The following is a 16,082-nucleotide window of genomic DNA, read 5'->3' on the forward strand; positions in this document are numbered from 1 at the left end:
CTTCGGAGTTCACAATCCTGCAAGTTCTGTATTGGTTGGTCTTCCGTAGAACTATTGAACTCACAGAACAGAATTGTGGCAACAAATCCCCTTATCGTCCCAAGGGAGCATTGGGATTAAATTCTTTACTGCCCAGCACCTTAGCTGGGTAGACTCTTAGGGAGCCTTTCCTCATTAGGTGAGAATTGCTGCATTTACACCCAGCTGGGTGCCGGGCTGGGGCTAGTCCTACTTTGGTTCACAGATAATTTCATGTGTGTGAATTACAAACAATTAGGCTAAATTGTTTGTGATCTGATGCCCCCACCCCAGCCTATGGTCTCTATGGTTTTCAGAGTCAGTGATTTTTTTTTGCAATATCTTGTGGCCTGGTCACATCATCTTCAGGGGATGCAGAGCAGCCTCTTACAAGAGAGTTGACCTTCAGTAGCAGAAGAGGTAGAGCTATGGCAGCACAGGTACTGGCTAGTAAACTATATTAGGAATCAACTCATCACTTCTGCTCATAACCAGTGATCCAACGAACCCACAGAGCCATGCCTGCTTTGGTAGTGACACAGTATTACCCGCCCCAAGAAAGGAGCAGTGAGTATTTGGAAACACTGAACAGCCAACAACAAGTCAGGACAGCAGGACAGCTATATTCCTAAGAACTTACTGAAGTACCTACTTGCTGAAAAATGTCAGGACCCAGAGTTGCTTTTAAATGTCTAATACCTATGCTACTCAAAGTCTCTTTCGTTTTTAAATGATTTTTCCATTCTCTTAGAGATTCTGGTGTTTGATATTTTTTCACGAATAGCCAGAATGTGTTCTTTTTTTTAAAAAAAAAAAGAATAAAATCTTCTTCAAATATTGGACAGATTTTCTCTGTATGTTAAGTAGCATTGAGTATTATGTGGATGGCATCCCTGAGGGTGTTTAATCTCTCCACAGACTGGGGCTGGCAGACACTGGTGTCCACTGAGCAGCAGGCAAAGTGCCTGACATGTGTGGACTTAATCAATCTTTTCAACAGTTCCGTCCAACTGGACAGAGCAATCAAAATGTTCACGTGGCAGCTCTCATTCAAGTCTGCTTTTTCTTCTGTAATTGTGCTGTGGATTTTACCTTATTGTCGAGTGCTGTGATTTGCTCCACTTCACACTAAATAGTGTGGGGACCTAATTGGGGGTTATTGTCATGTCCTCTTAGAATTCTGGATTCTGATGCTAAGATCTTCTGATACTTGGCCTGTGATGATTAGCTTGGCGGTACAGGTGTAAGAGCAGAGAAGGATGCTAGTCATGCAGATTCTGTCATTAAACCTGCCCCGCCGTGCCCGCCGCGCCCCCCCCCCCCCCCCCCGCCCTGTGCCCCAGTGTCAGCCACTGTCTTGTTGCAGCTGAAACTCTCTGCATCTAAAAGCATTGTCAGGGAGTCTGGGAGTGATAGCACAGCAGGTAGGACGTTTGCCTTCCATACGGCCAACCCAGGTTTGATTCCCAGCATTCCATATGGTCCCCTGAGCACTGCCAGGAGTAACACCTGTGTATTGCCAGGTCTGACCCAAAAAGGAAAAAATAAATAAAAGCATTGTCAGTGCGGATAGTGCTCCTTAATCTTATCAGGTGCCAGTGACCAGCAAACTCTTATCAGTGAGAAGTAAAACATCTTTGATGTTCCATTTTTGAAAAATCCCATTATGGCCCAGAAAGATAGGATAGAGATTAAGGTATCTGCACTGTTAGGTGTGGCCCAACCTCTTCCCGATCAAAAAAAAAAAAAGAATCTAAATGGAGTTTTCTGAAGATGTCAGTATGAAACACGAGATCTTTGGCCACAAATAATCAAATATAAAATGTTTTCGGGACTTTGTGAGATGTTGCCGCTTTTAGTAGTACTGAATTATTTTACTTTCAGATGACATTTTCTTTTTCTCTTTTTTTGTCTTCAAGTTTCCACTGAAGATGTAACTGATGCATGGGTTCTTTCATAGTCGATAACCAGAGGGTACATTTTCCAGTTTGAAGTGGGAAGCTGAGATGGACGTGTACCCCTTTGTAAGCTGTGAACATCTGATCTTTTTCAGGAAAGGAAAAGAAGTGCCCCAGTCTTTTAAGCAGTTTTTCAGTAGCTCATTGGCCCTGGTGCAGATCAACCTCTCAGGCACAAAACTGTCTCCTGAGCCCCTGAAGTAAGTGGTGACTTTATTATTCTCTCTAGATTCGGTTTGTTATAATGAGCGTGCCTGGGGCGAGGGGAAAAGATGGATCATACTAAACAGACAAGGCAGGAGAGAGTGGGGTGTAACACAGCCCGTTCTCAAGCCGTCCACATCCCGGTTCTCAGGGTATGTAATTTCTCTTACTTGTGGGAGTCTCTTTCTCCCTTCCTATTTCCTAAATAAAACAACTTAACTTGATGGACTGCACAGATAGTGCAGCTTGTAGGGCATTTGCTTTACACACAGCCGAGTCCCTGGCATTTCATATGGTCCCCCAAACGCCTCTTGGAGTAAGCCTTAAGCACTGCAAGAGGCTCCCAAATTTTAAACACAAAGACACAGAGACACAGAGAGACAGACAGACAGACACACACACACCCCACTATTTACTATTTATTTGAAAGAAAAGGAAATGTCTTTCTCCTTGGGGCCCTAAAGGAAACAGCATATTGTCCCTTTTTGATATTATTGCATATTCTTTGGGAAAAAAAATCTTTGATTTGTGGTTGCAGTTACTGTTCTATAAAAATTATGCTGGCAGGTACCTTAATCTTTATTCTAACCATTGTTTAGCATATTTCAGGTCATTTTTGTTGTGTTGTGTGTGTGTGTGTGTGTGTGTGTGTGTGTTTTAGTCAAGTATTTCCCTTCCCACTGTTAACCAAACTGTCCCTATGTGTAGCTGCAAGAAAATCAACTTTCAGGTGCTTTAGCTTCTAAATTAATCATGTCACTCTAGGTTATCTGTTTGGATTTTTACATGGCAGCCAACTTACGTTTCAGTTAATATCCCGAAGGCAGTTAGTAGTTAAACTTCTTCACTGATTTAAGGTTTGAGAATAATTACCCTCGAAATTCTGTTTACTATTGCCAGAAGCGGTAAAAATTCCAGTGTTTAAGGCCTGCAGAAGCAAACGTTCTCAGAGCATCCAGCACAAATTTCCAAGTTGTTATGAATATGTACTCTGTGAGATGTGCTCAAATGTATGCCTGGCCCTCTTTCCCCGGCTGACATGTAAATCAGACTTAATTTGTAGGAAATGTTAAAATCAGTGTCTCCCATTCATTTTGCAAGAGAATGAACCTAATTGTAAATTGTCTTTTCTTTTTTTCTTCTTCTGGAGAGGTGAGAAGGTGTTGATTGCGCTATTTCACATGCTACCTTGTGACTAACAATGGATGCCTTTAGATCCAGGCTGAGCGTTAAAATAAATCTGATGCTATCACAGGCCCTTTTAAAAAATATTGAATTAATGTGTTAGCCTTCTTTCCGCATAACAGCTGCCTTGTGATAATCGAAAGCTTGTGCATAGGCTGTATGAATATTAATAAAGCTATCAGAACCAATAGGGTACCGGGGTTTATTGTAATTTAATTACACTCATTGACTTAGTCACTCATTCAACTAATATTTACTGAGCAGCTATAGTAGTCTGGGTAGGTATCACAGAGACAGTGAGGAGAAAGCATCCCTGGATTCGATCTTTGCCTTCAGAGTATATAAATAGGAGATTATCGGGCTTAAAGTATTATGAGTGAGAAGTACACGAAGCAGCACTCTAATTCCTTCACAGGTGTTTCCTGGAATGAGTGGCTCTTGATTGACTTGTCATTGATTTCGTAGACTGCACCCAACGTGGTTTTGCTGTGCTCTGTCCCAGAGAGAGACTGTGATGGTGACACTGCAGTGTCCAGTCTGGTGACCCATGGGGATTGGTGCAAAGGTTTGACCCTGTCAAATCACAGTGCTCTCTGCAGGGCTGTGTTTTCATGCAGAATTGCAGTGTGAAGAATAAGGTTTCATGGCCGTACCTGTCGGAAAGCAAATTCTCCGTAGATGTGGCCTAGTGATCCTGTCATTTGAAAAGAGAGAGTGGGGTTGTCTGGATGGCCTGATGGGTGTGGGCTGGGATTGGCAAAACTCTGCCCTGGACTAGACAGTCACTCTCAGGGCTGACAACAGCTGTGATAAAGTAGCATTCTTTATTCCCAGGTGACAGCTCAGGAAACAGAGGCAGGGAGAAAGGAAGTCATTGGTCCAAACTCCATCTGGGTTTGGCTTCCTGGGAAGCATGAGCCGGTTTTCACGGGGCCCTGTGGCTGGAATCGTCCTATTTTGGTGAATAGACAGGAAGTAGGGGATAGGAGGGACACCCGCGGTGGTTCTCAGTGCTAACGCCTGACTCTGTACTCAGGAGTCACTCCTGGCGGTGTTCTGGAAGCCACATGTGGTGTTGGGGATTGGACCCGGGTCAGCTGCATGCAAGGAAAACACTGTATCTGCTGTACTGTCTCTCCATCCCCTGGAGTGATCCTTTGCACAGTTTTGCCATGGTGGAGAGAGGAGGTTGGGTCTGCACGCGCGCACACACACACACACACACACACACACACACACACACATACACACACACACACACACACACACACACACTTCCTTCCATTGCGGTCGGTACCAGAATCTAAGTGGTATACACATTTGGTTGTGGTGTTCTCAGTGGGTCACACTTCACTGCGTAAGCATCACAGATTTTTATACCATCCCCCCCTGACTCCCACCCCTCCCCCCAACAAAAGTGGGTAGGACCGTTCTGTGAAACCTTTGACGGTTATAAGGCAACTTTGATCTGCAAACCGGGGTGTGATGACCACGCATTGCCAGGGTTAAGCGGAGGTAGTGCTTACGCCACCTGCCCACCTGGGCTGGCACTCTGGGCCTTGCTGTTCTCACATCTCTTGGCCGTGTTGCACTCTGGGGTTCCTACCTCAGTTGGGTTTTCACCTCAGTACCTTGGAATGCTCAACAGTGCTGGAAGGGTGGCGCCAACCCCTGCACTCTCAGCCTCATGCTTTTGTCAGGCACTTTCATGACTCAGCATCTCCTAGGACCCCCGGGAGACGGGCTGGCTCCCTGCACCCCAGTGTTGGTCAGAACTTGGAGACAGGGGCCGGAGCGATAGCACAACGTGGAGGGCGTTTACCTTGCACACAGTCAACCTGAGCTCAGTCCCTGGCGGCATCTTATATGGATCACACTGCCAGGAATGATTCCTGAGTACAGAGCCAGGAGCAACCCCTGAGCATCGCTGGGTGTGACCCAAGAAGTAAAAAACAAACAATCAAGCCCGAACTTTTTGGATACATGCATCCCTTTGAATGTGAGGAACTTTGGGAGGTGCTTTTTTTCACTCAGTGGGGAAGGCCCAAGAGAACTGACAGCCCTGGGCTCCTGCGCCAGCCTGCAGCTCTGCCCCACCCCACACCTTGTGAGACCGTGTTAGACTGCATTTGCAGAAATGTGGGAAGCTCTTAAAGCGTTGGGGACCAGGAATCCCAGAGTATTAGCCAAACCAAGGCAACGTCTTTTGAGACGAACACTTCTCTTGGGCATAGCACTATCTTGTAGACACCCTCCCCCCACCCCAGTATAACATGAAGACTATAACTGCTTACCTCAAGTAGTGTTTCCCTCAGGGATTGCCTGTGATTCAGAATCCCAGGGAGCTTTGAAGAACCCAGTTCTTGGGGTTTCCCCAAGTCCCCAAGACAGTGTGGTTGATTCGTGAGGGACCCCTGGCTGTAGCATCACACCCAGTGGGTGATGGTTCCCAGGGATTGTGCTCCTGACCTTGCTCCCTGGTGTGGAGTTGAATAAGACCAGCTTGTGCCCGTGGAATTATCTCATTCTTCTGAGGGATGAACCAGGGCCCTGAGGAGAGATCCTTCCCTTCCAGAGAGTCATTTTCAGAGACTTGATGCCATTGAGCCTATGACCTGTGTCGTGGGAGAGACAGCGGTTTCTGCATTCAAAGTCAGGGTTCAAGCCAGGAGGTGGCTCAGAGGGTCATTGCACAGGCTTTGCAGCAAGGAGTCCTGGGTTCAATCCCAGATACCACCTAGTCCCCTCAGTGCTGCCAGACTTGGTGGTCCCATCCCAACCCCTGCTCCACCAAGGCCCCCCAAAATAACAAATGAAAGATTCAGGCCAAATCCCTGTCACTGTTGTTCACTCTGCCAGCCCTCCCTTCCAGCCCTTTAATAAATCTAACCTAATAAATCCATCTAGCTGTCATACCATGACCTCACTTATTCACAAGTTCCTCAGGACAAATTGCTACCCTAGTCACAATTTGCTACCCTAGGAACAATTGCCGACTGATACCCAAAACATGATTCAAGCTGGTTTCAAGCAGCAGTTCATCTGTGATGAACACATTTTTATTTTACTTTGCAGTTAGGTGCACTGCTGGGTGATTTTCGTAGGAAGGGCACTCCGGTCAGGTTTTGCATCTGCAATGGGCCTACTCCATGGCAAACAGGAGAATGTTCTGGTGCGGTGTTTTGTCCGCTGCTGCCGGAGGCAGGATGTTGCTGGCATTTTAAAAAGTGAGGTTGGTGCATGGCGCTTGACCTGTGATTCCGAGAAGCATCCTTCTTTGTCTGGGCTTTATTCATGGCACATGCAAGTGTTTAGTGCACATGTGGTGTGTCTCTCGCTAACCTGTGTGTTTCCCCCCTCACAGAGCACTGTTGCTGGGCCTGGCTTGCAATCATAACTTGAAGGGCGTTTCTCTGGATCTCAGCAGCTGTGAGGTAAGACAGACAGAGGCCAAAGAGAGAATGGGCTCTGTTGGAAATCATTTTGTCTTTTTGTTGGGAAAAGTGTGATCCTGTGATTCCTCAGTCTAAGGGAGGCAGAAAAACACGCCCTAGAGAAGTTCCTGACATTCTTTATGTGGTGAGTCTGATGAGAAAACACACATGAAACATTCAGGAAGCAGTGAAGCGTGCTTTATTATTTTCTGTATTTCTACAGTCTAGGGTACAGTAATGCATGCACACGTATCTGCGCGCACGCCCCCTTTTCCGTTCTTGGTGCAGGTTGCTTCAGTATTTAATGATGAATTTCTGAGCCAGAGAACCATAAACTGGCTCCCCCTACCCCACCTGATGAGGAATGTTCTGTCCAGGGTCCCCTGCTGGGAACAGATGTGTCAAAACCCAGCTTGGCCTCCATGAGAAAGGAAGCAGCTGTCGTGTAACTCATTTTACTTTTCAGTGTCTTGATTTAAAGCAAGGGAATGAAGATGTTTCTCGAAATCCAAGCAATTCTGAGCCTGGCTGTTTGAGGAAAACATAGAGAAAAATGGAGATAAAATTCTATCCCTTGGGGGCTGGAGCGATAGCACAGCATGTAGGGCGTTTGCCTTGCAAGCGGCGGACCCGCATTCAATTCCCAGCATCCCATATGGTCCCCCAAGCACCGCCAGGAGTAATTCCTGAGTGCATGAGTCAGGAATGACCCCTGAGCATTGCTGGGTATGACCCAAAAAGAAAAAAAAAATAGAAGGCTACCAGGTAAGGCTACTGGGTAAGGCCTTGTATGCGGTTGACCCGGGTTCAATTCCTCCGCCCCTCTCGCAGAGCCCCGCAAGCTACTGAGAGTATCTCACCCTCATGGCAAAGCCTGGCAAGCTACCCATGACATATTCGATATGCCAAATACAGTAACAAGTCTCACAATGGAGACGTTACTGGGCCCGCTCGAGCAAATCAATGAACAAAGGGATGATAGTGCTCCGGTCTACCCTATTTTAGCTGATCCCTGAACTTGGACCATCTGAAAAGTCTCCGATGGTGCAATGAGCAATAAATACCCACGGATCAAGCACCTAGCTCTCTGCAGAGCCTGACTTGATCCAGTGTGTCACAGGGGACAGAAGTCTCTTCATTTCTCTTCCTGGGCCCATGGGTGCGCTGTGTTCTCTTTCCAGAACACTCTGGACATGAGCCTCATCTTCCTTTCATGGCAGCCTTTTCTAAGATGTCACTGAAGTTCAGTCTTCTCCACCGCTGCCTCAGATATGGCCAGTTCCAGCTGCGCAGTCCTAGGTGAACGTGCTGAGATCACCCTCAGTTCCTTCAACTGCAGGATGGAGGCCCTTGTCAGAGCGTTTCCCCAGTGGGTTGGCAGAGGCCTGAAGGAAATTCTTTTAAGAAGCACTTTTCATTAGCGTTAGAACCAGCGAAAGTTGTTTGCCTTTGTTCTCTGCTTCTCTGTCCTCCCGAGACTGCCTCAGCCTCTTGGGATCAGGCACTTTTTTCCTTGTTGTCTGGTTGTTCATGCTGGAAGTACCTGGAGAACACACGCCCCTCCCCCACCCTCCCATGCTTGGGCTGTGACTCAGTTGACTTGGGACAGTTTCCCAACTAGGTTGGAACTTGCCGAAGAGCCCATTTTGGGGGTCTTAGTTCAGTGTTTCTCTCACCAAGGCATTAACCAATACTAAATATTAAGGCTTTACCTCTCTGAGAATTTTAGAAAGTGATAAGTGAGAAATCATGCCATATCCGTTGTCAGGGTAGGATTTTTTAAAAATGAAATTTAAGTTGGAGAAAATACCAGCTGTGTGCTGTGCTGGTCTTCATCAGGGGGAGGAAGGGTGATGAGATCTAACGTCTTTGGCTTGGCATGGATTTCTCCAGCTTTATAGTAAACTGAGAAACCCACCAGACTTTTTATGTTGAGCAAAGAAAAGCTTTTATTTTTAAAAAAGTAAAGAAAGCAAAAAAGAAGAAAAAAAGAACAAATTCTACAAACTTATTTCTGCATGAAATTTTCATGTGTAAGCCAATGCTGTTTTATTTATAAAGACTATAAAATAGAAACCAGCTCTGGTAATAGGAACTAATTAGTTTGTTTACCAGCATTTTATTAAGGAACATGCCAACAAAATAGCCATTTGTCCCCATTTATGGGAGAAGAATAGAGCTTGAGAATGGTTCTATCAAAGTAAGCCAGTTGGCATAAACATGGTCATTCTATTCAATCAGACTGCTGAATTAGCAATGACCCACATGTGGTTTTACTATTATGATTAAATATCACGACTGCTATGAATAAAATATCTTTTAATTCTGTGATCTAAACTAGAATGGACATAATAACAAAGAATCCTGTTTTTAAAGGGCAGAACCAAAATGAAGGTTGACTCTCTTGATTACTCTGAATAATACTGGTACTTATTGGAATATTTACTTATTCACAAGTAAATTCATGAGGGCTGTTTCCCTAAAGAACATTATTTTATATTGCTATATGGCTTAAACTTTAATTTTCTTCGTAATCCTGTTGGAAATAACTTTTTAAGACAGAATTTTATTAGGTGAACTATGTAAGGCCAGTTTTTGTAGGGTGGGTGGGGGTGGATTTAGGCCATAGTGTGGATGATTAGGGAGTGTTTCCTGCTCTGTGCTGAGGAGTGACCCCTGGTGGTCATCAGGGCACCATATTCAGTGCCAGGAATCAAACCGGGATCAGCCGCCTGCAGGGCAGGTAAGTGCCACACTTCCTGAGTACACTTCCTGCTCCTGGAACAAAACTTTCATAGGTAAATAAAGATAAACTTAACATTTTCAGGGGATTCAACCCATAGGCTGGCAGGCCTTTTCCACTGCGTTTTTTTCTTTTAAGTTTATTTTGCTCGAGCGGGCCCAGTAACGTCTCCATTGGAGACTTTGTTGTTACTGTGTCTGGCATATCGAATACTCTCGGTAGCTTGCCGGGCTCTCCGAGAGGGGCAGAGGAATCGAACTCAGGCCGGCCATGTTGGCCGCTTGTATTGGTTTGGGGGCCAGAGAGGTGATCAGGGGCCACACCTAGCTCTGTACTCAGGGCTTCCTCCGGTGCCCATGTTCAGGGCCATGCTTGGGGATACTGTGCTGTGTTGGGGTTCAAACCTCTGTGTGAAGCGATAGTTCAGGCAACCATAGCTTCATGCTAGGTAAGCAAAAATCTTCGTATCCAGCCCCTTTCTATTTTTCTTAACTAAGACAAGAATCCGGGAGAGATTATTGCCAATGGTAGCACTGGCCCTTATTACTATCACTCCAACTTAATTTTGTCCATTTCTTTGTGGATTGTGTGCTTATAGGATGCTGTGGAGATGAGGAATCAGTTCTGTGTTCGCCCACCATACATACCATAGCTTGAATGACAAAACTGCTAGTGTTTTTTTGTTTTAATGGAAATTTTATTTATTTATTTATTTATTTATTTAGTTAGTTAGTTAGTTATTGCTTTTTGGGTCACACACAGCAGTGCACAGAGGTTATTCCTGGCTCAGGCACTCAGGAATTACTCCTGGCGGTGCTGGGGGACCGTATGGGACGCTGGGAATAGAACCCGGGTTGGCTGCGTACAAGGCAAACACTCTACCTGCTATGCTATCGCTCCTGCCCCACTGCCAGTATTTTTTTAAGTTACAAGTTTTATTGCTGCACATAAAGATAGATGAAACAGTTTTATTTTTTTGCAAAATTTTTGTGCCTTGTCATCTTGTTTTTTTTTTTGAATGGGTATCCAAATTTAATTTGCTTTCAGTGGTCTTATTTGTGTGATAAACCTCTCTCCTTTATGGGGTTCAATATGATTCATGTAGAAACCATTGCACTTTTTAAGTCACTTGGTGCTTGAGTGTTTGTATCGCTCACTAGAAGAACGACATTCGGTAATTTAGAAATTTAAAAACAATTTGTATGTAGAAAGTCTCTATTTACTAAATTTTTACTAAATATTTACTAAATTTACTAAATATTTACCATACTCAATCAACCCCACTTAAAATACCCATCAGTATCGAGAAAGAATCACTTCACCTTCTTTGATGATCAGAGAAATGGCCCCATCAGGGAGTATTGGGAAATGCAAATTGTCCACATCACCATTAGCATCTTGGGAAGTCATTTCCACAGGGATGACTTCTTCCCCTGGAAGAGTGACTGACCATCCTGAGAGGTATAGCGGTTTGCAATGTTGACACTTTGAGTTTAGCGCCCCCTACAGGTACCACTAAACCATCATCCCATCCACACCAAGGATGCAGAGAACAAAGGTGAACAACCTTGCAGTCCCCCACCCCCCCTTTAAATTTTTTTTTTTTATGTTTTTAAATGCACCATCAAGTCTACTATAAAACAGCAACTGGCCGCTCATCAACTCTGAAATCAAGTTGTCATGGAAAGTCAGTGACCATCATTTCAGATGGTGACTGAGTTTGGGGAAGGAGAGAGAAAAATAACCTTTGAAGTAGGAATTAAACAGGTCTAGATTGGAAGTTTAGAATAACTTTGCTTCTGCAAATTATTTTTGTTCTTCCCATATGCTGGTTCCTTTGCTGTTCATTCTCACCTCTCATGGTGAGTTATCCTTGGAGTATTCCAGGGTATTTCTGTATTCCCTAGAAAGAGGGGCATCTCACATTTGTCAATTTCAATGAGAGAAGAAATACACATTCTGTGCCTTAAAAAAATGCCATGCTTTCATGCAGTACCTACATTACAAAAATACCTTAAATCTGAAATTTGGGGCTCTGTTCTTTCTGATCTCCAAGGGCTTAGTAAACAAGTTCTGAAATTAGCCTTACTCTGAAGGATAATTTCTCTACTTTAAGGAAAAAAAAATTCTGTGTCCCTTTGGGTGGTTCAGATCCCTTAAGTTGTCATTTTCTTTTTTTCCCCTTGGTCTTCGGGTAGCAAAAGGAGTGATTTCTGTAGGAACATAGCTCAAGGACTCACAGGAAGCAAAGCAGAGACACCCCGACCCCCAGCTTGGTTCAGCCATTTGTTTGTGGAGTGATTCACGTTATTGGCCTCTGTTCAGCCTTTACTCCTCACCTGTGATACAGGGCCATGCTCATTTGTCAGGGTAATACTTGGCCTGATGCTGAGTCTAACATGTGTGGGTCTTAAATGGGGAAGAAGAGAATTACTGTAGAGGAATCTGGGGGAGATAAGCCACCCCAGTGCTGCTCAGAGCTTGCTCCTGGCTCTGAGCTCAGGGATATCTCCCGCTGGGACTCTGGGGACCTTAGAGGGTGCAAGGATTTAACCTGGGTTGGCAGTATGCAAGGCAAGTGCCCTACCCGCTCTACTACAGCCTCAACCCCGGTAGAGGAATCTTCCCTTTTTTTTTTTCTTTTTCTTTCTGGAAGAGGGGAGGATGATACCCGGAAATGCTCAGAGGTTACTCCTGGCTCTGCACTCAGGAATTACTCCTGGCGATGCTTAGGGGCCATATGGGAAGCCAGGGATCAAATCTGGATCGACCACATGCAAGGCAAATGCCCTCCCTGATGTACTACCAGCCCACGGTAGAGGAATCTTACTTTAATTTTAGGAACGACAGCCTAGATCAGTACTGCCTTTCTGAAGATTTTGATTTAAAAGCTTTACATTTTTTTAATTTATATTACTTTTGGGGCACTGCCTTCAGAGCTGTTTTCAGCCTTCCAAGAAGAATTAGTCTTAGTGATTTATCACCCTATTTTTTTGACATAAAATCCTTTATGGCCCAGACTTGCCTATGAATGGCTGATGACTGATCTTAATTCCCTCTCAAAGGGTGAGGATTTAGCATCTGCAAATGTTGTTGAGTTGTCTGCAAGGTTATCCCAAAGGAAGTGTTTCAGAACCGGTGTACACGGTGGTGGTGATGTTGGCATCTGATGAATTTTCCCCGTGTGCCTGTCTACCTGGAGGAAGCTGTAAATTTGTATTCCAAACTGTGCTTTAAAATCTTATTACTTTACACCTCCACAGAAGAATAGATAAGTGTTGAGACTAAATCCTCAGAGCTTAATCTCCTTCCCAGTCAGAGGGAGAAATTGGACACTTTAGAGGAGATACAAAGGCTTCAGCTCAGGTGAAGGAGGATTGGTTGCAGGCTTGGGTGCAGGAAATTCCCAGCACAGGATTTCATGATTCATTGCCAGGTGCTTTGATGATGAGTAGAAAAAAGGGCAGAGTAGATAAAAAATTTGTGATGAATTGGTTATCGCCGAAGGTGTGAGTAGAAGTGTTTGAAGCAAACCCGTTCAATTTGAGAATCCTTCAGCCCACTTTGAAGTGAAAAGGCAGGTTTGTGGGGTCTGGTTAGCATTTTTACATTATCACTTGTGGATCACTTTCTTATTATTGGGTCAAGACTAGAGTGGAAATGGAAAAATGTGATTTTACCACATGAAGCAGATAGGCAGTTAATATAATATGCACAGCTATTTGTACTTGAAAATAACTGTGTCTACCTGTCTCTTTTGTTCTAAATTGTCTTTTGGCATCAAATTCAATCAGAAAGAACCCTTTGAATGGGATGGTGTCATTTCTTTTTCCTTAGAGGATACTTTATCATTCACAGTTTTATGCCAGAACATTTTTCTGAACAAATATGATATTTTTTGTATCCCTGCAGAAGATAGGATCATAATTTGGCATGTTGTTTTATATTTTTATATGTATAATATGTTATATTTTATACCTATAATATTTCCCATGGCTTTTTAAATGGCTAGTGATCTTGAGGAAGAATATGAATCATTACAAGTTCTCTGTAGATTTGAGGTTTCCTTATTTTTTTTTTCCTGCAGTATGGGCCTTTGAATATTATCTATAACTAGTTATTCAAACTTGGAATATCATCTGAAAGGTTCCACCTTTCTTGAGTGAAAGGATATTTCTCTCTTGGAAAAAATGTGATTTTATTTTTAACATTTCAAAAAAGTATTCACTGATTCAATCACATTTACTCCCCTTTGATCTTGCTTTCTTTTAAATAATGCTAGTGTGTGGGATCCAAATGAGGGTAATTTAAAAACCAGTTTTACATGCACACAGGCAGACACAGCCTCTAATTATGCAAATTCATTTAAAAGGATTTTCATTTACTATAATGGAAGAGCTTTTACTGTTTGGGGAAAGCTTTAGCTTTTTGGGAATTTGAAGCGTCAAATAACCAGTGAATTCAATTGCATGTTCTTGGTAACTGAAGATCAGTTATTTTCTTATTTAACTTTCTGAGTTTTGTTTGGGGAACAAATCGTATTTTATTTTTTATTTTATTTATTTTAAAATTGATTTTTACTAAAAACACCGTGATCTACAAAATTGTTCATTATGCAGTTGTTTCAAGCATTTAGTGTTCCAACCACCAGTGTAATCTTCCCTCCATCAATGTCCTCAGTTTCCCTCCAAGTCCCAATCTGTCCCCGTTGGCACCTAACGAATTTATTTTATATTGCTTATTTCACAAAACTTTAAGAATTGGCAAATAAAATGATCAGAAAATAAATCAGTAAGGACCAGTTAGTGAATGCTATATGACTTTTGCCTATGTAAATAAGAACATTAAAACCGTTTCATACAATATTTAAAATGCCTATTTTTATTTACATATACACATTTTCAACTCTGGAATCTAAAGTATATTGCCTTAAATTTTACTTTATACTTGGATCTTGTTATGGTAATAATTATGTCTTACCTGCCATTAACACTCTTAAAGCAATTCTATGTTAATATATTCTGGACTTTACATGGAATAGGTGAGTTCTACATATGTAAATTTTCCCCTTACACTTTATATAAACACTGTGGTTTACAAAGTTGTTCAGGATGATTTGTTACAGGTATTCAGTATTCCAACACCAGTCCGACCACCATTACACCTTCCCTCCAATTTTCTCAACCACCCATTAAGCCTGCCCCCATAGCAAGCCTTCAGTAATTTATTTTATATTGCTTGTTATCAATAATTGGCCAACAGAATAATCAAGTAATGTTTCCTTAGAAGAAACTTAGTGCAAATTGTTGTATCTCATCACGGAGACATAAAGTCCTTGTATGAGAGATTATTCAGATGTTGTTATAAGTTAAGCCTTCTCTGTTTATGTTTTGTTAATCTAAGATCAGTTGCCTTCTACTTTACATCATGTCCTATCTGGTGTGCTAACACTGATTTATCAGTAATGTAGTTTTAGGTGTCAGCAAATTTTAGTTTGAAGCTTTTTTCCCCCCCTTAACCTGTCTCTGTCTTCTGACCCTGAATATTGATAGAGATTTTAGTTTCTTGCTTTTATTGTACTTACTGCTGATAATGATTTTTGTTTTTATTTCCCCTGGGCTCCCTTAGCTTGGCCATTGTGTAAGTACTTTATGTATCAATGTATTAGGATCTACTGATGTATTTGACTGCTTTTATCAATTAGAAAATGTTTTGTGCATATGTGCTAGACATATTCGCTATTAGCAGCCAAGGGTTTTTATGCACTAAACAGACACAGCTGAGTACATAAATGTCACCTGTATTTTCCGTATCTATAGATGGAATGTTTTTTTTTTACTATATAATAGGAAGTAGAAATGTTCTTGTAGAAACTTTACTTCTCAAGAGAAAAATCACTGACAACAAACAGTAAATTTTTTAATATGCCCGTGCTAACATTTATCTTAAGAACATTTTTTTTTCCATGCTTGAAAATCAAATTGGGTTTCTTTGAAGTGTTTGCATAAATTAGTTTCTGCCTTAGCTCTGCCACTGCCTGCTTTTCTGTAGCTACTTCTTTAGGATTTCACCAACTCTGGCCCGAGGCAGTGATTCTCGTACTTACTTGTGATTGAAGAAACTGTTTTAAGATTTCCCAACTTATCCTAAACCAGTGCCTTTACAAGAAATACTATAAAAACAAATTGCTAGAGAGATTTTGAAACACACGAAAAATGCGCTTGATTTTTATTATTAGATGTGTCGGGGTAGACGGGAAATTTCCCTCTTCTCTCAGGTTCTTCCTGGACTGATTAAGTAATCAAAACATCATCAAACAGACTCATAGGAAAAAAAGATTGATTTATTATGTATGTACAGGCAATCTACATAGATGGTGATGATTCTCTTTTCAATTGAGAATACAGAGGTATATAATCTGAATTATAATGAATGGGAGATAGGGGTCAGGGGCATTAAGGAACGGGTTGCTCACTGTCAAGTAGAGGCTGAAGAGCTAGTACAGGAGGTTTTTACCTTGCTTTGCTTTGCTGATTTTTT

The 16,082-nt window shown here is 42.6% G+C and overlaps 1 protein-coding gene across 10 annotated transcripts in view; it reads left to right on the forward strand.

The window, feature by feature from the left end:
- Positions 1–16,082, forward strand: part of CARMIL1 (capping protein regulator and myosin 1 linker 1) — a 362,886-nt gene that overhangs the window by 216,497 nt on the left and 130,307 nt on the right. For all 10 annotated transcript variants that reach the window (XM_056132249.1, XM_056132250.1, XM_056132255.1 and 7 more), the window contains exons 16-17: positions 2,072–2,176; positions 6,730–6,799. In XM_056132249.1, the coding sequence (XP_055988224.1) occupies positions 2,072–2,176; positions 6,730–6,799 (175 nt within the window). The remainder of the gene's footprint in view (positions 1–2,071; positions 2,177–6,729; positions 6,800–16,082) is intronic.

This window comes from Sorex fumeus, unplaced genomic scaffold (genome assembly GCF_029834395.1).
Source record: "Sorex fumeus unplaced genomic scaffold, SorFum_2.1 ptg000094l, whole genome shotgun sequence".
Lineage (NCBI taxonomy): Eukaryota > Metazoa > Chordata > Mammalia > Eulipotyphla > Soricidae > Sorex > Sorex fumeus.